The 26,110-nt window shown below is 34.8% G+C and overlaps 5 protein-coding genes and 1 long non-coding RNA gene across 7 annotated transcripts; all 6 read right to left on the bottom strand.

Annotated features, from left to right (window-relative positions):
- Positions 1 to 2,400: 2,400 nt before the first annotated feature.
- Positions 2,401 to 4,584, bottom strand: AT2G30060 (Pleckstrin homology (PH) domain superfamily protein). The gene is made up of 4 exons (NM_128561.5): positions 4,193 to 4,584; positions 3,918 to 4,069; positions 3,694 to 3,819; positions 2,401 to 3,051 (listed from the first exon to the last, which is right to left on the bottom strand). Exons 1-4 carry the CDS (start codon positions 4,351 to 4,353, stop codon positions 2,837 to 2,839), a joined length of 654 nt encoding a protein of 217 aa, NP_180567.1. The 5' UTR covers positions 4,354 to 4,584; the 3' UTR covers positions 2,401 to 2,836.
- Positions 4,585 to 4,703: 119 nt separating this feature from the next.
- Positions 4,704 to 7,016, bottom strand: AT2G30050 (transducin family protein / WD-40 repeat family protein). Its single transcript, NM_128560.3, has 2 exons — positions 6,821 to 7,016; positions 4,704 to 5,867 (listed from the first exon to the last, which is right to left on the bottom strand). The coding sequence occupies exon 2, from the start codon at positions 5,846 to 5,848 to the stop codon at positions 4,940 to 4,942; it is 909 nt and encodes a 302-aa protein (NP_180566.1). The 5' UTR covers positions 5,849 to 5,867; positions 6,821 to 7,016; the 3' UTR covers positions 4,704 to 4,939.
- Positions 7,017 to 8,218: 1,202 nt separating this feature from the next.
- On the bottom strand, positions 8,219 to 9,819 carry MAPKKK14 (mitogen-activated protein kinase kinase kinase 14). The gene has a single exon (NM_128559.3). It carries the CDS (start codon positions 9,639 to 9,641, stop codon positions 8,250 to 8,252), a length of 1,392 nt encoding a protein of 463 aa, NP_180565.1. The 5' UTR covers positions 9,642 to 9,819; the 3' UTR covers positions 8,219 to 8,249.
- A 2,277-nt stretch (positions 9,820 to 12,096) lies between these two features.
- On the bottom strand, positions 12,097 to 12,453 carry AT2G08360. The gene has a single exon (NR_140326.1). It is a non-coding gene; the product is annotated as an other RNA (long non-coding RNA).
- A 2,574-nt stretch (positions 12,454 to 15,027) lies between these two features.
- Positions 15,028 to 17,117, bottom strand: AT2G30020 (Protein phosphatase 2C family protein). Its single transcript, NM_128557.4, has 2 exons — positions 16,448 to 17,117; positions 15,028 to 16,170 (listed from the first exon to the last, which is right to left on the bottom strand). The coding sequence occupies exons 1-2, from the start codon at positions 16,949 to 16,951 to the stop codon at positions 15,484 to 15,486; spliced, it is 1,191 nt and encodes a 396-aa protein (NP_180563.1). The 5' UTR covers positions 16,952 to 17,117; the 3' UTR covers positions 15,028 to 15,483.
- A 4,884-nt stretch (positions 17,118 to 22,001) lies between these two features.
- TBL45 (TRICHOME BIREFRINGENCE-LIKE 45) lies at positions 22,002 to 25,721 on the bottom strand. Of its 2 annotated transcripts, none has more exons than NM_001336237.1 (5): positions 25,221 to 25,721; positions 24,432 to 24,603; positions 23,656 to 23,837; positions 23,374 to 23,532; positions 22,002 to 22,510 (listed from the first exon to the last, which is right to left on the bottom strand). In NM_001336237.1, the coding sequence occupies exons 1-5, from the start codon at positions 25,682 to 25,684 to the stop codon at positions 22,162 to 22,164; spliced, it is 1,326 nt and encodes a 441-aa protein (NP_001324289.1). In that variant the 5' UTR covers positions 25,685 to 25,721; the 3' UTR covers positions 22,002 to 22,161. The 2 variants fall into 2 exon arrangements, with proteins under 2 accessions (NP_001324289.1, NP_565692.1); NM_128556.3 differs by having other exon boundaries at positions 25,221 to 25,674.
- Between the last annotated feature and the right edge of the window lie 389 nt (positions 25,722 to 26,110).

Genomic DNA, 26,110 nt, shown 5'->3' with positions numbered 1-26,110 from the left:
TAACTCGCTCATCTTTTTGGTTTAAAAATTGTTGTTTACATTTTACACATCCAAAACTTCATTCTGTTCAAAATATTCTTACATTTATGTTTATTTCCGTTTAACCTTTGTACATAGGAAATGAGACTCGCGGTTACTTCTTCCGTTTATTTAAGGGAGGAGAAAAGTGGGAGGCCCATTTGGGGATCCACCAAACTCGTCGACTAGTTCTCTCAAGTTGGGAGGGTCCCTTCCTCATTAAATGAATTTGCCATTTTCTCATTTATCACTCGTTCTCTTCATTTCTAATTATTTTCTCCATATTATTTTGAATATATCTATCAATTGTCTTATTTGTTGTGATTAGTAACCTGTATATTAATATATGGTTTGGTCCATCTCTGATTTTGATAGGTACTGAATTTGATGTCGAGACGTCGACAATTTTGAAATAATTTGAAATATAATTCAATCTTTAGTTTTGTTTTGATAAGACTCATATAAATTTTTAATATGGTAGAGCATGGCCAATACTACTAGAATTATATATAGCCGGAGAGTGTTAAATATATTTATGAATCTAGCCCATAGATATTAATGAAACTAATCATCTTGTCTTTATAAAAAACAAACTAATCAACATCTGCTGAAGCTAGATTTATTAGAAATAAAATATATTAGATACTTTTCGGTATTACTATAGCAATATAATCTATGAAAATGTTAGATCTCTCTACCTTTAGAGAGATATGAATCACTTCTTCCTCTCAAAAATTGGGTATAAAGAGAGTAGAAACTTTTGCATCAACACAAGATTAAACCCGAGGATAAGAATTTGCACCATACCATATAACCGATCCCTTTTCGTCTCTCAGTAACCCACATGATTTTGGAGAGAGTGAATAGTATGTAATAGTCGTAGTTTTATCAAGATGATAAAATGTATATGTGATCGATTCCTTTGTTGAGTTTAGACTTAGCTACTGTATTATTGACATCGTGAGAGAGAGTAAGCGCATAGAAGTAATTCGGTGGTTTTTGTCATGCATGTAGGTGTAAAATGTTTGCGAATGATTCATGGGAAATCAAAGTGTACATTATGCTACTGTCGTATTCTCGCATAGCTGGTACAAACAAACGTCAATAATTCAGATTTCACATCAAAGAAACGTAAGGACATATGCATGCACACGGTTGGGAATAATTTATGACCATGTAAGTATTATAATATCAGACACTCGTCACTCAAAAAGCCTCAACAACCAAATCTTTTGAGTGTCTTGTCATCTTGTAGGGTCCATCCGTACCATCTTATTTATATATATCTCAAAGTACATTGCATGTAAAAGTGGATCGGAATAATACAACCGAAAAACAAACAAAAGGGTTTTGGAAAATAGGAACAAATGGGCAAGAAATTGGAAAGAAAAAACACGAGAAAAAGTAAGATAGCGTGAGAAAAAAGGAATATGAAATTATTAAATTTGCTAAAGTAAAGTAGACAGGAAAGAAAAAGCAGCAACGCGTCCCTTTGATTGATAAGTGTTGAAAGTTGTGTATGATGTTTTTTGGTTTAAAAAGTTGTGGATGATGTTTCGATGAAGTTTCTAGGTTTTATACCTTAACTAATTTAATGCACATGCATGGATGATGGACTTGTAAACTTCATTAGGAAGGTTCTTTGAACTCTTTAACAATTAGATTTGAGATTAATACAAAACGTTTTGACAAATAAGGTGACTAGCTCTATTGGTTTCTTTTAGAGGTAAATATCCAACTATTGTTTCTTGTCATTGATAAATCGAGGTAATTATTATACATTTGGAATTGAATACAAATATCGTCCAAAGATTTTATGTTGTACCTAGCCATATCAGTTTATGTTCTAACCAAATCAAGCTTTTTAAAATAAAAGAAAAAAAGACAGATGAAAGATGGGTTTGACTGTTGGTTAAGCCTCCATCTGATCGCAACGTTTTTTTTTTTCTTCTTTTTTGATCGCAACGTTTATTAGGGATTCATTTTCACTTGATGAATTAATATCACTTTTCATGTATCAAGTGATTTTGTGAGTGTTATATGATATATCAACCAGATATTTGATATATGATATTTAATTTCCTAATGTTAAAGGGATATATGTCCTACAAGTGACAAATCAGCATCATGAATTAATGGGTTCTTAATTTCGGGATCCAGTTTTTGTGAAAGTCCATGAAAACCAGGTAGGTCCGGTCAACTATGTGACACATGACCCAACCTGAATCGTAATTTGTCCATTTGTAATACAACGAATAATGAAAGACCACCAGAGAGAGAGAGACTTGATTAAAAATAACATACAGAGGGATCTCATCTGCATAGTCTTATCCAAATTTATAGACTGAAGAACATAAAAATTGAACTGCAAAAATGGTCGCTTAGTTAATTCCAACTTTACCCATTTTATAGCCAATTAGCTACGGATATCTAGAATTATGAGTAACCACTTTTCAGTGATTCAATAACACGACTGGCATTAAAAAGAGAACACGCGAATCATCCATGCATACAAATTTTTGTGAACTCAAAATAAAATCTTCTCTTGAGTCCACACTTTTTCCAAAAAAAAATCATAAGAGAGCTCAAAATACACTCTTTTTTTCTTCCAGATAATGAAACCCAAACAAGCACGAAAATCAATCTCGCAATATGCAAAATGTCACCTGTGACACTTTTGTGACACTAAACATATAGACTCTCAACACGACTCAAAACATGTATTCAATTTGAAAATAAAAGCCAAGTCTTCCTTCGATGGATTTAAAACACATCAGGCTATTGATTACCTGGCCGTATGTGTGTGTAAGCATGCATCTTAAGCTGAGGGAACAGACTCCTCTGTTTTCTTTTCTTCAACAGCTTCACTCTTTTTGTTTTCCTCTGCCTTCTCCACTGGTTTCTTCTCACTTTCCTTCTCTTCCACTGTTAACTTCTCAAGAAGACCAGCGGTATCAGAGGCATCTTTGCTCTCTTCTTTCTCTTCTTCAGATTCAGCTACTTCCTTGAACTTTTGCATAAATGCTTTGCAATCTGATCATGTAAACAAGACTTGATTATTATGCAACTCTACTATGACTTTGAACATCTTATCAACAGAAGGGTGTCATAAACACACACAAAACGCTTTCCAATACTACACACAGCTCAGATCCAAGCTACATTGAGGCAACCATTATTACACTTAACTGTTTTTGTCTATGCAGATCATATACATGAAGCTATATAGTTAACTTCTCTAGCTTGATTGCCACCTTTGATAGGTTTTTATCATCAAGTAACTACCATGATACTCTTCAACTTTCAGATTAGCGAAGAGGTGCATATGAAATCTACCAGAGAAACTAAACCAAATCTCTAAATTGGCCAAAGACACTACATCGAAAACTTCCAAAACATGCTGTTAAACAGCAATATCACTAAGTTCAAGATCCTCCAATGATCTAAGCCATAAATTAACAGTGTCTACGCTCGAGACTGCTGATTAAGAAGCACAATTATGCCAAAACAGTATGCAGAAAGAGGTAATGATAACGTCGAAGCTACTATAACATAGGCACAATGACCGTAATCACACAAAAACGAGACAGAGCAGTGCTACTATAAGCAACAATTACGTAGTAAGATCCAATCAACTGAGAAATAAAAAAACACAAAAGCAAAATTCACACTCACTCTCAACTGAAGCAAACCGGATACAGAAGAGCTCATCCTTCAATTCACCATCGGAGAAATCACGAGCGTGCCATACACAAGACTTATCATTCCCAGCGTGTTCCTGAACACTCATACCCGATCCAACTGCATAAAATTCCAAAGGAAACGATCAAAATGAGTAAAAAGAGACTACTAGAAATACAGATCCAGTATCATTTTACATAAAGGTAGACAAATCTTACCAAGATGATTAGCACAGATCTTCAAAGTTTTCGATTGCCTCATAACGAGACGAATCTTCCCAGAAACTCTATGTTTCAAAAACTTAACAGTACCAGCACCTCTCTCCTTCCACTGACTTCCATCTTTATCAAATCGATACAACTTCGATTTCCTACAGATTTTCGCACAACAACAATCAAGCTCCGAATCGAAACTAAAATCCTAGAACTTGAGGAACTACTACGGAAAACGATCAGATCCAGTGCAATTAGATTAAACGAAGGGAGATACATACAGATCGAGGATGGTGTCTTCGTCTTCTTCACCGGTGGTGACGGCGACTTCTTCAAGCCTGACGATAGGAGCAACCTGAGCACCGGTGTCTTCATCTTCGTTGGCTCCAGTCTCTTCTTCGTCTCTGTTCTCACGCTCGGGCTCGTTGCTAATGCTCGCCATAGTGTCAAATCAAGCTTTTGCTCTGAGTTGGTTTCAGTTGTTGAATTTGTGTAGTGTGTAAGAGAGATTGATGGAGAGAATTTTGGGAGTGATTTGTAGAAAAGCAAATGAGATTTTTATACGAGACGCCGAAAGAGAGACGGTCTATAGAGAAGAACTAAATGGGTCTAAGACAAGGCCTATAGGCCACATATACCCTATAAACTTATAATGGGCCCTTTTGGGCCTATTTATATATCTGCTTCTTTTTTTGTAGAACCAATTGGTTCAAAATACAGACAACACGTATCTAATTTTATGGAAGAAGGTCAAAACTCAAAATTCCTTCAAATTAAACTCTTTACCATATAGAAAAAAGAAAATCAAATGAAGAGACAAACTATATATCATGAAGATCTTGGTTTTTAGAATTTTAAAATGGTGTCTATGAAAAGAATAAGAAAAAAAATAATCCAAAAGTCTTTAAGAAAACCAATTCAACATTCCCTGAAAAAGACCACCAAACCGGACTAAGAAAAGAGTAAAGAAAAAATGTTTGATTCAGTTCCTTAAAGGAAGAGCAGAGAGATAGCAAAGCATCAAAAACCTAAGGCTCAACAGCAGTAACTTGTTCCCACTCTCCATCAACAGCCTCTTTCCACACAGTCACGTTGTTGTTCCCATCGGATACGGCCAATAAGTTACCGGTCAACGACCACGAGACCCGCCACACAGGAGTCATAAAGTCCTTGAGAACCTTACCTTCCCATTGCTCACCTTCTTTTCCCACTGTCCATATGATAACTTTCCCATCTTGGGAACCACTGGCTATGGTGGACTTGGGGAGACCCAAGTTTGGTGCCCAAGCCACATCACGGACCCAATCAGTGTGCTTTTGAAGAGCTGGAAAGCAATCCATCTTCCATGACCCGTTAGCGAGCTTCCACACTTTCACGGTATTATCACATCCACCAGAAGCTAGCTTGTAAACCGGATCGAGAAGACCAGAGCTCACAAGAGCACCAGGCGCTGTGGCTGGGGCCCATGAGACTGAAGTGACTCCAACCGGATGTGCTTGGTCAATCCTTGATGTGTCCCAGCCACCGTCAGCACGGGCTGTGAAAACCGAAATGTTGCCATCAGATGACCCGCAGGCCAAGGATAGTCCGATATCATGAGGAGCCCATGCAATGGAGTTGACTGAAGATTTGTGGTCTGTGAAAACATGATCTTGGGTCCATTGGTTCTGGTTGCCTTCTTTCCAGAGTATGACTTGACCATCATAGGAGCATGAAGCAAGGATTGATCCATACTTTGGGTGTGCCCACGCGACTTCCCAGACAGGACCACGGTGGCCGGTTAATGTGGCTAGTTGCTGCGATCCACCGTTGTTGCTGACACCGGTTATCTTGATGGTGCAGTCAGATGATGCAGTTGCAATTCGCTTTCCATAGTAATCCATCTGCACATCATGGACAATGTCCTCATGACCCGTTTCAATCTTCTGACCTGGCATGTTTCCGAAATGATTGTCCCTGCAAATAGAAGTAAAATTGCAAAATTGTTGAATGAGATCATCTGTGTGGAACAACACACACAGCAAAATAGCCTGTAAAACACAGCTCATGGAAGAAAAGCAGAGATCATAAACTACAAGGTTCACAAATATCTCACAGCTAATAGTTGAAACAATGTAAAGGCTCATATGCTATCTGTCACAACAACTTCGATACTCATACATCACATGTAAGTACAAGATACAACACAGCAGAAGCAAGATCAATTATAACACTTTCAAAACAATCGCATCTGCCACAGAAAAACTCAACTAAGTGATTCTCCGCCAGTTCCAACAGGAAACTATATAAACAATAAGACATAAGCTACGGTATGCAAGTTGAAAAGGAACACAGGAAACGAATTTGATGATCAATAGTGGGTAATTCACATCTCTTCCAATGGATTTCAATCTTAGGGAAGTATAATAACATCTTTCTTATTTTCACTTCGCTTGCTCAAGCAATGAGCAACATATCTCACCAGACACATGTATCAACAAAGATTTAGTCGAAATAGATCACCATGAAACAGTCAATTCTCAGAGATCAATATAAACCTCAAGCAACAATCACCAGTAGTATAGATTTCAAGATCGAAATTCGAATCGATGCAGATCCTAAAGGCATAAATTATCTAATCAAACCGATTCAAACACAAAAATCGAAGCTACGGTTACGAATCCGAAGCGAAATGTACATAAAGTAGACAATTGTATAACGCGATTCAAAAATCGAGAGGAAACTATGGAAACGCGATTCAATTATACGGTTCAAGAGGTCGGAATCACAACACAAAACAGATCAAACGAAGGAAGCTATCGATCAATTACTCTGCGAGAACCCTAGCTTACATTTGTCGATAAAGCTAACAAAAAGAGAAAGGAGGAAGATCGAACTGCGCATAAAATATCAGGGAAGAGATAACAAACCTGAAAGAACGAAGGATCGAGTGAGAGACGATGCAATGTGAGCCGAAGAAGAAGAATATCGCCGGAGAAGGAAACGCTAAGGGGGATCGGAAGTTTTTTGTATTTGCTGGTTAAAATAAAATTAGATCTGGGTCAAAGTTATATAAACCGGAGTTCGTATACTAAACCGGGTGGGTCAAATTGAAAACCGGAGGGAGATGAGTGATCTATAAGTTCTGAACTTCAGATCCATCAATGGGCCATGGCTACTGCAAGTGATCTATAAGTTCAGATCCATCATGGGCCATAAATACTGCAATATGCGCTTTATGGGCCTACTATTCTTTTTCTCAACCAGTATGTGTTTTTATTTAGAAAATGGATTAGGTACTAATCAACCAATACTCACACTGTTTAAACTTTAATGCACTTATGGAAAAAGTTATACAATTCCGTTTTTGCATTTTTCTACCAAATCTTAAAACTCAAAGAAAACCATTTGCAGGAGGCTCCTTGTAATAATTCTCTTACATCAATTATAAGTAATACAAATATTCAAAACAAGTGATATAAAATGATTTTTTTGTAGTATTGGTTCTCTATAATCTTTATTAGTTAGATGATCTCCTTCAACTACGTAAACTAAAAGTACGTAGATGATCTCTAAATTTACATGTTTTTTTCAATATATGGATAAGATGCCTATAGAAAAAAATCATAAAATAGGAAAAAAGTTGCTCGACCGCAATAGCTATATATCTAGGCATTCGCTAAGTTAGCCAAATATTAAATAAAATCTGTAAAAAGTATTGAACTTTCTTAAAATCATAAAGTACGTAATTAAGTGACGACAATAAAGATGAGTGTTACATAAATCGTAAGAATATACATATAGAATAGTACAATTATATATCCGTTATAAAAAGTATTGCTAATAAAAATAAGGTTTTGAAGAAGAGATAAGCGATGAAGAGATGGAATGTTCTTCTTTATAATCTAAGCGTATATTGTATTTAGATTGATACTTTTTTCCAAATTGAAAAACTTATGGAGTTCTAGTAAGCCAACTCAACGTTGCCCACCACTTCATCGTCATCTTCCATTTTCTCTTCCTTACTACCATATTTATTGTCTGACCTTTTAAAACATTGAACAAAGTTTTATAGTTCACATCGACTATTTGACCTAACAATATTATCCAACGCCGACAAAAAAAAATAAGAAGAGGCTGACAACTTCACGTTGACACTAACCATATACTTTATCAGCCTAACTATACTTAATTACATGGTCTTAGTTCCTCTCTAACGAACTTAAATATTTTACTCTATAATGTATGGTCCAATAAGAAGCTATCAAACCAAAAACTGGGTGTGTTAAATGAGAGTTATCAACAAAAAAGGAGGTAACAATTGAGAGTTAAGGACACTCACGTAAAAGAGTTTTTATGTTAATAGATAGACCGATCCGAATCACATGCAATACCAAACAAAAAGTTAAGGCTGAGAATGAAAGATGTAGATTTCGAAAAATTATTCTTCTTATTATTGTTTTGATAATGATAATAACAACAACAACTACAACAATATAGAATATGCATAATAATACTACTGGTGTAAAACGTGGCATATATTTGAATATTCTCTACCACCAATATCATCACCAACAATATTGCTTCACACGTCACTGCCGACGCCAACTCCGTCGCCGACTCTTCATTCCTCGGTTGTCTTACGGAATCATCGCTTGACGACTCCAATGATATGTAAGATTCCAATTCTACCCTTGGAGAAACAAGAACTTCCTTTTTTGCCTCTGACTCTTCGGAAGTGTCTCTAACCTCAGTCCAACCATTAGATTCCCAATTTGCTCCTCCGGTTATAGCTAATTTACTTATCCTTGCCATCGCCGAAACCATGGATTCTGGTCTCCATTCGTCGCTCTCTTCTTCTTCGTCAAACTCCGAGTTGACCCAGTCAAGAACACAACGCGGAGACGACTCAGTGAAGAACGAGTCATGATGATCTTGACACAGAAACGGATGCTGCAAGAGCTGATCACAGCTCCAACGCTGACTCCGATCACGTTTCAAGCATTTCTCTAAGAAATCTCTCCCGAGTTCCGATAACCCCACCGGAATAAAAGGCAAATCGTTAGAGAACCCGATCCGACTCAGCGAGTCGAAACCGTGATCTTCCCAAGCTGGTTTTCCGGTGAGCATCTCGATGACGGTACACCCTAAAGACCACACGTCACTCTCCGGTCCTTGGTACTCTCTTCTAACCACCTCCGGAGCCATCCAAAGCGGACTTCCACGTGGCGAAACATGAATCGTAGATTTCTCAAACTCAACCGCCGATCCAAAATCCGCTAGCTTAACGGAGCTACCACCGTTAAAAACAAGAACGTTCTTAGATTTAACGTCGCAGTGAACAATTCCGTTAGAATGAACGTGACTCAAAGCAGAGACAAGACACCACACGTAACGCCTGAGAAGCGTTTCGTTAACGATTCCACCGTTAGCAACGTCACCTTCCGGTGAATACTCTAAATGAAGATTTCGAAACGACGCCGTTCCTTCTTTAGACACATCATCACCGAGAAACCTCACTATGTTTGGATGAGACTTCATCGACCGTAGAATAACGATTTCGTTCTCTAACGACTCTGCTTGAGAAGGAAGACACGTGGCGAGATCTATCGACTTCACGGCGAAAAGTCCACCGTCGATTTTACTCAAAGCTTTGCTTACTGTACCAAAACAACCTCTTCCAACACAAGAACCACGAATCCAAGAAGACGAAGAAGAAGAAGTGTTTGAGATAATGTTCTGTTTCTCCATGTTTTTTTTTTGTTGCTGCTTAACTAACTTTTCGTGTGTAAATTTCTAAGGACACACGACGATATTTATACGTGTGATGAAGTGTCAAATGTGAACGAGAAATAAAGTTGGAATTTTAATTTTATTATCCGACGTGGACGTTTCTTTTCTACTTGTCTTTCTGGATTTTGAAATCGTGAAGCCATAAATAAAGACTTCCCACTTGGGGAAATTCAAAACAGTACTAACTCTTTAATTAAATTAGCTTTTAACCTTTTTAATTAGACAAATGGATAGTTAGGAAGAAAGGTTTTGATACCTTGATGATGTCAGTAACGACACTTGGAGAAGTTCTTGGGATGTTGTAAGAAAGAAAACTTGAGTACTTTAACTTTTATCCTTATCAACAAAGAGTTCAAGTTGTGGTTTGATCAGGTCTCGTTGATTCTTTACCCGAAAAAAGGATAAAATGGAATAAGTCAACGGTTTAATAAATTGGTTCGTTTAACTTCAACAAAGAAAACGGTTTGTGTTTTAATTTTACTGTTAAAAGGACATTAAGTTAGGACCGACAAGTGCTGAGAGATCTGCCCGACGAGTCGTGGGAACGGTAAACTAACAAAACGTGTCGATTGATTTTCGGACCCTTTGTTTGGTCGGTTGACTTTTGTTGTTGTTGTTGTTGTTGTTGCGCGTTTTAGTTTTTCTTTTTCTTTGTTGACTCGTGTTATAGGAAATCAGAGACATGGAATATTCGGTTGTAATCTACGAATGATGTATTATTATTCTTGTAATCGTGATAACAAATTACGTAGTAGCCAATCATATGAAGAGAATTGTTTTATCTTAATTAAGACGAATCAATTATCACTTTTTGTTGTCAATTTTGGACTACGTTCAAAGAATAAAATTTAATCCAATCAATCACTCTTCTAAACTTTGTGATCTCATAATTGTAAACATTATTTTCTTTTATATATCTCAAAACATTACCAAAACGAACATGTCTAAGTTGAGGCACTCGTACAGTCTCTAAATACATACATGTCTGTTACACCAGAAAATAGTCCTAACCCTAAACTACAAAAGTTTGAGTTTGCGGTCTGTTACCGATAGATTTATAGAATGTCTATGTACAATAGTGGTAGAGATCTCGAGTTGTTAAATGCGAGGAGATGGAGTCCTTTTCCCGTTTTTAATTTAAAAGTTCTTAACAACATTTTAATAATTAATGACCTTAAATTTCTTTTCTTTTTTGGCTTTCTTTCTACAAATTTCCAAGGCCTACACTAGTGTTCTGTCAAAAGGTGTTGAAAACATGTTGGTTAGAACTTAGAAGGTCTATCGGATGAAATCGAAACAAATATTAGATGCTCTAGTAATATGCATTGGATCAATTTCCTCCAACTAACTTTTAGTGCTTAAAAAGTGTCAACAATTGATGTCGACGAGGGTGCATCGGTGTTTGTACACGAAGCACGGGGAAGACCTTTAAAAATAAGCGAACCAAACAAATATTGGAAGCGAGTAAGTAACGTGTAGCGACCGAGTTAGTTGTTCAAAGAGGTTGAGAGAGAGGTATATCACTTGGGCACCTAAAGAACTAGAGATCTTTGGAGGGGTCTACTTTGGAAGCTTATGTGTCACTAGCTTGTTGGTCCACGTTCTCCAACAGAGAACCAAAGACTCCAGTTGTCCGAACTCACTAATGTTTTGCTAGAAGATCGCACTATTGACGTGCACTCACCACCTCCACCTCTACTTTTAAATATTATTGTTTTTCTTGTCTTTTGTTGGGTAATAAAACAGATAATTTACTCAACGTGATCCTTGAGGATATGAAAAAAAATGTAGTTTTCATTTGAAATGCTTATAATTCCACAATAATGTTGACCAACAAAAAAGTTCATGAATAATCATTTTCAAATACTAAATTCATGAGTTGACAAAACACTAGTTAGTAATTAATTAATTTATTAAAATTATTAAATACTTTTTCCTGCTTCGATACACTTGCCATCTAATTACCTATGGTATTTACTTAATAAAAAATACGTCGCTTTATGAAAAAAATCCGCCGCAGCTTATCGCATATAAAGATAGATATATATTTATGTTACGAAAAATTATTTTATTTGTTTGCTTCTGGGAAGATCTCTGCCCTTCCGTGAACGTGAAGTACTATATTAACGGTCCACCACTTGTATGGATATCCTTTAGATTAGAATCCAAAAAATAAGATATTATTTTAAAGATTTTAAAGGACCCATACCATATTACCAAGTTACAGATCGAAACAATCCACTTGGAAAACATATTAGACATTGCAAGTGCAACATGTCATTCATTGGTACTAAACTTTAATGTTCTTTTCTAATCGAATTTGACTCTATATATGTATGACATGTTGTAAGTATATACTTACTCGGAAAGAGAGAAAAATCTATAGAAATCAAAGTGAAAGGTAATCAAGAAACTGTTTGACATTAAGGCGCGTGGTTTTAAAGACTAAAAAAAATGTTATGAATAATGAAAAGAGAGACATTTGATTAAGATTATGTTGATTTGCTTTAAAATAATATTTTTGGGGTACTAAGGATCAAAACATAGTAGAGACATAAGTTGCTGTTTATGTTGATAAGTGTCGTGAGAGAAGAAGACAACGACGAAGCAGAAAAAACTCGAAATTAAGGTGGCCGACAATACAACATGCTTATGTTATTGCAACTCCGAAGAACCTCTAACAACATCATCATCTTTAGCTTTTCTTTTATAGGATTGATTCAAGATCATGCACACTTGATCTTCGTATCACCAAGATAGAGATCCGAATGGTAGTAAAAGTGGCAGCAATACAAATCGAGCAATATCTGGATGTCCGAACTTCGAAGCATTGCAAGCATAGTTGAGGCAGCATGGGTTGTCACTATGTTATGTAAACGGTTTTTCCCGACTAGTTCCGGACCGCATGAGATTATAGGTCAAGGGTCCAAAAATATTTTGTTGACAAAAAAAAGTTATGTGAATTGTATTACAGTTTAAATGTTAAAACAAATATATACTTTAACCAAACTTTTATCACGTCACATGTTAATATTTAATTTGAAAATTTTCGTCGTCTTAATTTTTTTTTTGTGTGTGTGTTTTTTTTTATAGAAAAAGTTGTAAGCAAATTGTTTAGTTTTGATAGATTTTAATTTTTTCCAAAACCCTCAGAAAAAATTACGCTCTCATTTAATACTTGTACTGCATAATTTTGGTGAGGTTGTTACTCGACTTGTAGTTGTAGGAGAGTTAAAGAATCTTAAGTATTTGAAAGACTGACAGATATAATTTTTTTGGAATACACCATATTAAATAGAGCAATACATGAAAACATAGCGATTGTCAACCATGAAAAACGTCAGAAATTCGTTGGAAACAAGCTTTTGTTCCAAATTCATTAGTATCATGATTAGTCTGTTAACAGTTTTGCACTTTCCTTGGTGTAGCTCTCTCGCTGATAACCAAATTGTGGATTGCATCGATCATCTTGCCGAGATAAGCTCGGTCTCACATTGAGATAAGTGAATCCTTTACATGTGTTCCTCCGAATCCGTTTAGCTTTCTTTTTCATTCTAAATCGAATCGAGTAACAAAATGAGAGGTGTCAAAATTTCGATCCAAGGTTCTTCCGCATATATCATTACAACAATCTAACTTGAATACCATAGTTTAAGCAATTAAAGTCAAATACATGTGGTGCTTTATATTATCGGTTATATTTTCTTCTTGCACTAAATTTTCAAATCGTCGATTAGAGCTGAAGACATAATGATAAGGCCAATGCTTCGAATCAAATAATGCGAGTGAATTGTTTGCACGTATCTACGATTCGCTTCCATTTCATGGACTATTTTTTTGTGTGTCTAACATTAATTTACGAATTACATCGCGAAACAAATTGCTACAAACAAAGTAAATGGCTTTAACTATAGATTCTTATTTTGACAAAAAAAAAAAAAAAACTATAGTGTATTAAATAAAAAAAACGAGGGACCACACGCAAAACACCGATTCTAACTTTGAAAGAATAGTAAATGCCAACCAATGGCCAGTTGTAGTGGACGAACTCTGTCTTAATTACATCGTGAATATTTAATTGCATGCGAGTGTGGTTTATAGTATTATTGATATTTTCTTTGTTTATTTAGTTAATTATTATGGGTTTGTTAACAAGTCTAATTCAACTACTTCTTTTCAAGCTTTATTCCTCTTGGAAAAAAAAACTGCCCAAAAGATAAAATAGAAATTGACTTGTAAAATAACATAAAATAGACATTGACTTGTAATGAGATGAAAATAGAGTTAAAAATCATGATTTTCACAATTAAAATATGAAAAGATACAGGTAAAGTTAGGTTGTAGGGATTAACTCAATGTGGATCATGTAGGTCATGGTGTTATTTGTTAGGCTTTCATTCATAAATTTGTTTTTGAAAAAAAAAACAGTGAAATAAATGAAACTGATAGATGGAAGCTAAATTAAGTGAACTAACACAACTTATGTTACATTAAGTTTAGTTACACTGAATCGGTAGAACACATGATGTGTGTGGGACTGAAATGCTAATTTTCCGGAGATTTGGTTTGGTAAAGTTAAATACGAGAAGAAAAGAAATTAGAGTTGGAGAAACAAAAACAAGAACAAAAGAGAAAAAGCCGAACAACGTGCCGTTTTTGGGGTCCATTGGAAGACAAAAAACAACAACGTGTTCTCCGCCTACAACACAAAAACATGTGTTTGTAATTCACGTGTTGTTTTTACGTTCTTTCTTTGACCATTGTCTTCTTCCTCTTTTCACAAACTCAATCTTTTGTTTTATTTTTCTTATCCTTTTATCGGCTTATCCATGTCGGTAATCATTATCACCGCACATATTTGTTTTTGCTTGTTTCTTATATGTACATAAAATGTATATGTTCAATTTAATTTGCACATCATTTCACTCTTGTTAATATGTAATTCATCGAAAATTATGGTTCTTAATCCATGTCAACATTGTCACAATTAACAACATTGTTAGGATATATATGTCAACCACAGCCAAAATTCTAAGTGGTTTGTATTGGTCTCAATGTCTAACCAGACTGAATGTGAAAAACACGAAAATGAATAGATTTAACGAGATTTTAACTAGTAGACAAAATAAAAACATATCTTACGTTTGCATGAAAACAGATTGAGAATTTGAGATCCAAGACCAAAACTAATTAAACTACACATGTGAACAAATAATATATTTTGGGCTATTCGGGTTTGTGTCCGGCCCAATGGTTTATGTTAGCCTGTCAAACTTGAGGACTTTGTTTGTTTTTCTCCTTTTTCCTAAGAAAACTCTCTTTATGGTTGAACTTGTTTTCTCGATCAACTTCTCTTGTACCTTCGTTCCACTTTAAAACAATATTGGCCGTGTGACTCTTTGACCAGGATCACTTGTCATGTCGATTTCTTTCACGTTGCATCTCAATATGAACTTCATGTATGTTGGAGTTGTGAATTGAAATTCATCAAAACAAGGAATCTTTGATTCAGATTGAGTCAATCTCTTCCAAGCACTGTGTTGGTATTGTACTGTAGAGAAATTTGCAGGATCTTGAAACATATGACAAGATATATAACGAACCGATTATTAGATTAATTTCGGCCAATGCTCGAATCATACAAGTAATCATAAGCCACAATGAGTTTAGCTTTGTTCACTAAGTTAGAAAGAATAAATAAATGAATGGATCAAGTTAAACAAAAGAACTAAATCATATAAAACCTCCAAATTTCTAACGTTTATCATATATCTAAAATCTTCTAAGATGCCTCTCTTTTCTATATGAACTGGCGTAAAGGGATCAACATCACACTGATATCATCAGACGAGCCTCGTGAAGCAGATAAATCGACAAGCTTCTTACAGGCAGCTAACAACAATGGCTTCTCGGTTCCTAAGCAGAGAGGACGAGCAATGTCTACTGCTTCTTGGTTACTCACTTTATCCCATAAACCATCAGATGCCAAGATCAAAAACTCATGGTCATGCTCGATTCTCGAAATCTTTGTCTCTGGTTCAGCTATAACCCATTTCTTAAGTTGAGCATCTCCAATTCCTCTTGACACAGCTAAAGATCCCTGGATTCTCCAAACACCGTGAAACGTATCAACATATCCTCCCGTGGTTTCAATTCTTTTCCGTTCATCGTCTCTAGACGGGCGGTGATCAGAAGATAAAGCCTTAGCTACACCTCCTACACTCATAACAGCACGACAGTCACCGGCGTTAGACACAACAAGGTTCCCTTCGTTAACCAGAGCCGTGACACAGCATGAACCACCCTTAACGTCTTCCTCCTTAAGAAACGACGCGTCTGTTGCCAAGTAACCATGTTTCACCGCTTCAGCTATCTCAGACTCGTCTCTCTTACCAACTACTTCTTCTACAATGTTCTTATCTAAGTTCTTAGCTGCAAACTCAGCCGCTTTAACTCCTCCATGACCATCATAGACTCCGAAAATCGCCTGAGAAATTATCACAAAGCAAAACAACGTTTAGAATACACGATTCATCAATAAGCACACAATTGTTTCATATGATTCTGTAAAACTTCTAATTCTATTCAGAATTTCAATTTTCCCCAAAGAACCCTAATTTTAGATAGCTTATTAACCCAATCAATGTAGATCTCACATGATAAACCCTAATTTGAGCTGTAATTGCTAATCAATCGAATCAAAATCACCAATTCAATTCAATTCTAAACCAAAACTGAAAAATGAATTTGAAATTTAAAATTACCTGTTTACGATCTCCATGAAGATTGGTGATAGCAGAGAAACGATCCTCCATAGCTTCTCTTCTTCCTCTCTTACAATAAACAGAATAACCATCACCTTCTCTCTCAACCTCTCTACACTCCTCTCTCGGCGTCGCAGCCACAGCGGCCGATGAAGAAATCGGAGCTACAAATCCAGCAACACCAATCGGTATATCAAGCCTTGTAGGTCGTTTCCTCTTTAAAACACCTCCCGGAGGAGAGGATGCAGAAACAGATTCAGATCCAAAAGATAATGGACCAGGAGCGAATCCGGACGGAGGTTTCTGGAAACGGAGACGAAATGGAGATTTAGGAGAAGAAACGGTGGTGGATGGAGAGGAAGGAGAAGAGGTCTGAGGTTTGCGATGAGAAAGCGTTAGAGAAAGAGATTCTTGCGGTGACGAGAGAATCGAAGATTTGTTGCAGAATAGAGAAGACGACGGTGAAAACACCGGAGAATTACATACGGCGACGGAGCAAGACATCGTTTCTATATTTTGATTTCGATTTCGATGAGTAGAGATTTGTTTTTGCTGAGATTATTGTTTTTGTTTCTTCTCCTTCTGTTTTTTTTTTGTTGTGACGATGTACAGAGAGAGAAGAAGAAGGTTTTTAAATATAAAGGAAAGAAGAAGGTAATGAATATTGAATGAATTAGAGTCCGTGTTTATCGAGCTTTATTCAAAGTTTTTCAGTCTCTTTGACTTTGTAAATAACATTTATGCCCTTACAACTTTCATTTCCTTTATTTATGTTGTCCTTTTACTTTCTACAAAATGGATATTATTTTGAGGAAAACAAAATTAGCTTGAATCCTACTCTTGTTGACCAGTTTTTTTTTGTTGGCAAAATAAAGGAAAATATCATTTTTTCTTAATAATGAAAAATGTATATATCCATGAGATTTTTTATTCCAATATTTTTTCATAACCAAAATAAGAATCATTCAATTTTTGGTAACTTTATGTCAATTTAATAATAAAAACAAATTATGTCTAGTAGACTAGAACTATCATAAACAAAAAGAGGAGTATTGCAAATAAGAAGAAAGGCCCTTTGTAACGTAGAATAAAATTCAATAAAACACAGCAGATAGTACAAAAGAGAATGTTGGAGGGTAAAACGGTCATTCACAGTCTAAAATAGCTAAAACGATGAAGTAAGCGATTTATTGGGTTTGCTCTGTGAGGTTAAAACAGACATTTCAAATGAAGTCAAAAACACGTCTAAAAGGAAACGAATGCTAATAATTGGGCATGTGGGTAACGTATCTGTGTTAAAGAAGTGTTTCATTGATGACTCACTTTTTTTTTCTTCTCCTTTTTAAATTAAATGAAAAATAGAATCTTAAAGAATTTAAAACGACCGTTAGGTTCTATACGTCGTCGTTTTCATTGGATGAGTATTTTTGCTTGTCGTAGTCGCAGCTTCTAAGCAAGTGACCGTTGAGAGCCTGAAGAGGAGCCTTCGTTTTGTTTGTTTCCATTTGATGACCGTTGTGAATTTGTCAAAAAGTCTAATACATAAAGTTGTAATTGATCTCGTTTCACACGAGGTCTTCTTATTATTAAAATACAAGTCTTCTTCTTATTAAGAGAGTGTTAATTTTTTGAGTAATTTGTGACATCATTAACTGATAGTTTTGTCTTTTAAACGGTATTTGATATTCTAGAGTTGAAAAGGAATTGCAATGTTCTAGAGTTGAAGAAAAATCCATTAGAAAGTTTTTGTTAATGTTGTGAATTGTGATAGGGATGAATAGTAAACAAAGAAAAATCAGTTTTTGCAATATTATAAGACCAAAATTTCCTTATTAATAAGTATTTGCATATGATAAGACCAAAAATTTTACGTCTTATTATATTGTCATGCGATTAATGTTCCACTATTAAGCACTTTTAGAGAATGTTTTTCCGTTTGAGGCAGTTTATAGGAAATAGACACTTTTTCTATTAATTCTTTTTTTTTAAAGACTTTTTTACCCTCAATTCAATATTTATGTTTTTAATTCTTAATTTCTCTTTTTTGTTATTCCTCTTCCACGATCCTTACCCAAAATAAATAAAATCTCTCTCTCTCTCTCTCCATGATTTGTAGCGCCTCTCTCTCTCTCTCTCCACGTCTCCATAACTTTTGGAGAAGTTTCTTAAACAATTTGATCTCGATTATCTCAGGAATTTGGTAAAAGTTCTATGTCCATAAGGTATTGGAGGTGGGGTCTCTGCAAATTGTAAGAAAAATCAACAAACAATTTTTTGGTGTCCATAATAACGAGTCCATTTAAATATATCCATTCAGAAAACCTTTTACTGATTCATATTCATTCTATATACCATGTCCATATAACAGGAGATTCGATTAACCGTGGTTTGTAAAGAAACCAAAGTTCCATGTCCATAAGGTCTTGGAAGTGGAGGTCTCTTCAAACTGAAAGAAAAATCAACAAACAATGTTTTGGTGTCCATAATAACGAATCCATTTAAATATATCCATTCAAAAACCTTTCTACTTATCTATATTCATTCTATATACCATGTCAATAATAACAGGAGATTCGATTAACCGTGTTTTGTAAAGAAACCAAAGTTCCATGTCCATAAGGTTTTGAAGGTAGAGGTCTCTGCAAACCGAAAGAAAAATCAACAAACAATGGTTTGGTGTCCATAATAACGAGTCCATTTAAATATATCCATTCGGAAACCTTTTTACTGTTCTATATCCATTTTGTATATCATGTCCATAATAACAGGAAATTCGATTAACCGGAATCTCGATGCTACATAGATGAAACGAGTTTGACACATGAGAGAGAGCAAAAATCAAATCAAGCCGCCATTGTTGAAGAAGAAGATGTTTCTTAGATAATTGAATCTCAAATTTATATCAAAACAAATATTTAAATTGCAAAATAAATTACAATCTTAAAGAAACCAAGACCTCATATTCTCTAATTAGTCCAGAGAAAAAAGAAAGCCATCGCGTAGAGTGGATTTGGAGATTAATTGCAGATTTGGAATTGAAGATATTCTGGGAAATGTTTTTTTCTTCGATAAAGTGAGAAAAAAAAAAAATAGAGAAGAGATGGGAAAAGGAGAGAGAAGAAATGACCGATGGAAAAAATGTAGTTAAAGGGTAAATAAGTAAAATAATTTATCTAAAGTGACTTCTCCATTTAAAGTGCCTAATTAGGAACAAACTTTTAAAAAAGTGTCTAATCACGTAATATTCTCTACTACTAATTCATACCAAAAAAAAATGTTTGCTTTTTATCCTAGTACATAAGTTATTTAAATATTTTCGAATTATCTGATTAAATGACCTCAAAAACCGAAAAGAAAGAAAAAAAACTAATTTAGAAATATAGTGTAATTTTTCTCTTTCACCACTAAAACAAAATCTTATTTGTTCACTGTACACTTAAATACTTTTTGCGTCTTCTCTTTAAGAATACATTTTTAAAAAAGTATTGAAATGTGATTTTCATTTTTGTAGAGAATAATCATAGGCATATATATATCTCTATATACATAAACTCCGTTAGAAACAAGCGAGACCAAAATAAAACTATTACTTTCGACATGTGATGGCATTTCCGTGGGTTAGGCAATATACTTTAGAAATTGCAATCATAAATAACTTACAATTAGAAAATCATTACAATTATCAGTCAATCAGTCATAGTAATGATTATTAGTTATGATTTAATGCTGTTTATGTTCAACAGAAGACTAAGTCACATACAAGACTCCTCCTACTTGAACAATTGGACTTGGTTGTATGGGTATATATTTTTTGACCAAGTGGAATGATTAATCAAGCAAAGTAGGTTTCTTCTACTCCCTAATTAGGATTTTTATGCAGTCGTCTGTTGTTTCTCGTTGAAATTGTCTTCAATCTACTTTTTTCTTGTAAGTTTAAAAATTGCAACGTAATGTAGTTTTTTTCTAGCAACTATAATGTCATCTGCACAATAGATTTCATAAAGACATCTAACATTTAGAACTTGGACGTCCTTTAATTAGATCAATATTCAATAGTATTGCATCTGGATGGCCCATAATCTCTCAAATTAAATTTTGTTTCTCTTTCGAATCTAAATTAGGAAGATCCGTATGAGCAAAAAGTACTTAGGGTTTGATTGGTTCTCCCTCTGTCACCCGCAAACGCTGCGTTTGCAGGTGGTAGCGGTTATTAGCGGTTGGCACTAATCATAGAAACCGCTAGATATCGCTTTGTACCGCTCGAAATCGCCAGATTTCAAAAGCTCCTTCCCGCAAGCGTTTGCGGTTGCGGGCGGTAGCGGTTAGATTAAAAATAATAATAATTAATTAATTAAAATAATTATGTCTTCCACCCAAACCCTATACTTATTCTTATCAGAAAACCCTAATCAATGAAACCCTATTCTCTCAATTATGGCATCCACCCAAACTGACAAAAATCAAAGTCAAAATCAAGAATCAAACGTAAGTATGATCTATCCTTTCATCCATTCATTAGCTAGTGTAATTCTCGGAATATTTCATGGCATCGTTTTTTTTTATTTTGTTGTTTTTTAAGTTTTTTGATTGAATACATGTTTTGATTTGTTTTCTCGATTAGAAAATCATTTGGTCAAACGAGACCACATTTGCGTTACTTCAACGGGTTATTGTGGAGAAATAAACGGAAGAATGCAAAGACCCCAAAATCAGATTTCTAAGTGATGTTCAAAAAGAAAATATTCTTAAGAATATTAACGTTTGGAAAAAATTTGAGTTGGAGATGTGTTAAAAATCGTTTGGATATCTTGAAGAAACTTTATCATATGTATAGAGGCAATCCGGAAAACCCGCGAGTTCAACGTTATTTACAGTTTATCACACTACTTGATGCAATTTTTGGTGATGTACCAAATGCATAAAGTATTAAGCTTTTTCTTACAAAATTTATTTATTTTTGAATTTTCAGTTTTATTTATGGTTTTAATTATTAAGTATGTTTAATTTTTCAAATATTATCAATTTATCATAATAATATATTGTATTTTTTTCTTTTAATAGTAATATATTATATTTATTTTGGTTATTTTTTATTTAATTACTATCGCACCCGCTGGTTTATCAGTCATAAAACTCCCGCAAACGCACCTATTACCAAACGCTCAACCAGTCGTTCAAAACACTTGATAACGCTTGAAACCGCAACCGCCCGTTTCCGCAAACTCCCGCAACCGCAACCGCACCCGCTGCGTTTAAACCAGTCAGGCCCTTAGATTCCTATTAGCAACACGGCGACGATTAAGAGTACTTGCATAGACTCCCACAAGTAGTTCTATAACCTAGATAGTAGATATCCAAAACATCTTTCTTTGTTCTCGTTTTTCTTGGGATTGATAAACCCTTTAGTAATCTTTTATGGGCCTAAATTGAGGAGCTTGATGCCCAATATATAGGCCTTTTTATTTTAAGTGTTCGAAAAATGTTGTTTATTTACAAATGTTTTTTCCTTTCGATTCGACAAAATAAGTTTGAAAGTTAGGATTAGTGAACTTAGTGAACGTAACAACTTATATGTTTGATTAAACGTAACAAGATCCTCAACTTCACAATTATATGTTTGATTAAACGTAACAACTTAGTGAACTTACAAATAAAAATTAGGAAACTATATAATTCAATAGATACATTTTGTTTGATCTTGGTTAATCAAATCTTCAGTACAACAAAGCAGCATAAAACAATTGGTTCCAAGTGTCGGGAAGACCCGGAAGACACCAATGGCTACAATCAGATGAACGGTCAGGATTTCTTTTCAAAGAAGGGTTGAGATCTCCACTATATATCGAAGGATGACCGTCGACACGAAGAGCAGAGAGCATAGTTATATCCATCAATGAGACATGAGACTTCATCTCTTTAACCACGTCGTCTATCACTTTCTTCTGGTTCACGTATGAACTTGTTGGATACGTTGTTCCACTAAACGGTGTCGTTTGTCCGTAGCAGCTTTTACCTCCTTGAGTTATTGTTGAAGTTTTTGATCTTGAAGTCCACTCATTTGGGCTAACATCACAAATAAAAGCATATTGTTTTAGAGAAAAAAATAGAAGCAGGGAACAGTTTTATTAAAGATTATAGGAATGGTAGGATACAACATTAATGGTTATGTTGGTGGCTATGTTTATAGTATAATCTTTTGCAAGTTGCAATGAAGAGAAGCTTTCTCATTGGCAAAACTTAAGCAATTGGACTATTATTTTTGGGACCCTATTCAAAAACACACAGCTCATATGTGGACCTTTATATATTAAAAAAACACTATTCTTATCCTTATGTTTCTTTCTTTTTCTGCACTAATGCAATATTGAAATCTCTTTTCGACGGCAAATAATAGACCATGCCAAATTGCCATTAGCCATCTTCATTTTTTTGACAAGGAAAATAGGGATTTTCGTTTTGAAATGACATATTATAACTCATAAGCAACTACTTTTTGTTGAAACATTATTTACATTTAAAGAAAAACTAGTACAATTATATACACACGTATTTTTCATCACGTCTACACTTTCTAGCTATAGCTAGCAAAGGCCATGCACAATGGTGGGTTACTAAAGACTAGAGAGAGTAGCTTGGTAGCAACTAGCAAGCCAATTTATTTAATATAGTTTGGCAACATCTAGCAAAAACTATCAATCCAACGCATATGTTTCCTATTTATTAATTTGCGTCGTTAATATCAAGATAATTAATTTATCAATTATCAACACTACACGTGCTTATATATGTCTCGTATAATGCTAATTATCATCATTCATCACATAGCTCCCAAAGTCTCGTGTAGTGTTAAAAACAAAGAAAAACTAATTTATGATAGTTTAGTGGTTGAATAATTCATTTTAAGATTAAGAGAGAGTGGTACATACTTGTAGTGTGTGGGTGAGACCGAGAGGAAGAAAACTCTAGTGAGAGGAGAATTGATATAACGAAGGACCCAACTAGACCACGTTCCTAGTCCTTTTCTCAACGCCACTAACCTATCCATGTCGCCGTAATATCTCCCACCTGTCTCCATCTGCTCCCACCTGTCTCATCCCAAAAAACTTTCACTATTCACTCATAATTTACAATAATGATCTATATGTTACCCTCCTAGTTATAGGTATGTGAAAAATTTCACTTATATAGAGGTTATAACTTTAGCTTACCCTCGTAAAGAACCTGTGTGGCTCCACCAGTGACCAGTGTTGAACAATAGAACGTCGGCTGTGCGCCAAGCATTCGATGCATCCACAGAGATTTCGTCGAGTTTAAGAGTTGTCTTTCCGTTAATTTTGTCGATGTCTACAAGATAAGGAGCTCTATAGAATGATACCTTCACGTTGTAGTCCTGTCATTGCATATACACATTAGCAAAGAACTGGAAGTAACTTGAGGTATAACTTAAGGTTTGAATGGTAACAAACAATAGTTTGTTTATCGCCTTTCAACTAATTTTAATGAATAGACCTAAACTTATTTTCAGCAAATTAAAATTGTTTTCATTTAAGTGCCTTAAAAGAATAAAGCTGAAAGCTAAAATTGTTTTCTTATCGGAAACTTAAAGAAAGTATTATTAAAGTAATATAAGAACTTCAATTTATAGCAAGAAAATTAATTCAGATTAATTAAAATGACTTCTTTCTAGTGGTCTTATTCTAATCCGAAGAGCTTAGATCAAAATTATCTGAAAATAAACTAATATTCCATATTCATACCAAAAAAAAGAAGTATAATACTGTAGATTAGTAGTAACTGATATTGCTTTATTGGACCAGTGAAACTGTCACCGACGACGTCAAGTTGTGAGGGTAATAATAGTTGAAAACGACGTTCAAAATTACAACTTTTGACCTCAATTTTCACGAGGTTATTCGAGAAAACTTGACCAAACAGAAAAAAAGTTTCATTTACCGACAATAGAAAATTTGTTTTGGGAACTTACAAGGATCTTGAAGGTAGAGAGAGGATCTTCATGAATGATGTGAGTATTAATGGACGGTGCTGATGAAGAGATCATACATATCAACGACTCCCATTGGTTTCTACCCAACGAATCACCAACGAACATTATGGTTTTGTCTCTCATTTCTTGTAGAAACTTCACTCCATTGAATCTGCTTTCCCAAATGGAGTATAATCAGAAAGGGGTTCCATAAATAAATCATTGCGTCGACATTACATATTTAAAATAATAAGTACTTATTATATTAACCGTACCAAACTCCACCTAATTAACAGTAAAATCAATTTGTTTTTTGTTAAAAACGAATCTGTTAAACTTGTACTTATTACACATTTAGAAAAGGAGAATCTCTCATAATTAACTAATAGAAAAATATATTATAAAGTTGTATGTATGTAATACCCCTAATTATGAAAAAAATGTAGTGAAGGAATGTCTATAACCATAAAATATTAAATACTAACAAATAATTTGGGATCATTGTATGATCCAAATACTATCGTATATATATGACAATTCTTGGTATAACCAGCTAGAATTTGTTTTTGTCTTTTTCATAAAGTAATCAAATTTACAATCTTGGTTGGTATAGTGGCCCTACCAAAAATTCATTTGCCAAAGCATAAGTTTTACTATTGGATGTCAGATTATAACCTCGGTATCAATAAAATGAATATTTCTTCCTCAAAAACAAGACAACTAAAATTAACATTAACCAAATTAATCTAACAAAGTAGAGCTAGTGACAAGTGAGTGAGTTTAAATAACCTAGGGACATTGCAGTTGAAAGGTTTCCACCGGAACTTGAGATAGTCGGAGTCAGGTCTGCCGTAAGTCTGGCAGTCGAATCCCGGATCTATGATTCCTCGGCCGCATTCTTTAGACCGGTAAAGTGGGTAAGTCTCATCCCGCACCCACTCGCCGGCGAACAGATCACAACTACTATGATTCACCGGGAAAACCACCTGACTTCGGCGAGGATGCTTCACGAAGTTGCTGTGGTTGCTTTGGATCGGCCGCCGGAAGAGAGGGAGAGGTGAAGCTGACGTCGCGTTTTGGAGAAGAAACAAGAAGAGGAAAGTGAGACATTGAACAGCCGCCATTAAAGAAGCGCTTGAAGAAAAGAAAAGAAAAGAGAGAGAGAGAAACGAGTAAAGAAGAGAAGTTGTTGTTATTATATGTTTGTCCTTTGCATGGAACTTACTAATACGTAATGTTTTCGAGGACTCCATCTTTTAAAAGGACGAAAAATATGGGGTCGGGTTTTAATTTATTTTCTTATAATAATTGAATTTAAGTATTTATGCTTTACCCATAAATAACAACATTTAATACCAGTATTAGTGAATTACGAGTTACTGCTCCGGACTCTGAAACTTAAACGGTTTTGGGAAACACATATAAAATCAATGTGTAACAGTAAAACAAACTTCAAACGTATTATCAATAGAAAAAAAGGTAAAACAAACGTATCAAGAATTCAAGGTATATAAATATAATAGATAACGAGTTAACGACCTTCTTTATGATCTCACAAGGTATCAAGATTTTGTAATTGTTCCTTAGAGAAAATACAAAAATGCAGATTCTTTGCTTTACTTTACCTCCATGTCTAGAATATGATCATTTTTTTTATAATTGTGAAAAAGCCACGTCAC

The sequence above is a fragment of the Arabidopsis thaliana genome, chromosome 2, assembly GCF_000001735.4.
Source record: "Arabidopsis thaliana chromosome 2, partial sequence".
Classification (NCBI taxonomy): Eukaryota; Viridiplantae; Streptophyta; class Magnoliopsida; order Brassicales; family Brassicaceae; genus Arabidopsis; species Arabidopsis thaliana.
Note: the sequence above shows the minus strand (reverse complement) of the source record. Positions and strands in the feature narration are given on the sequence as shown.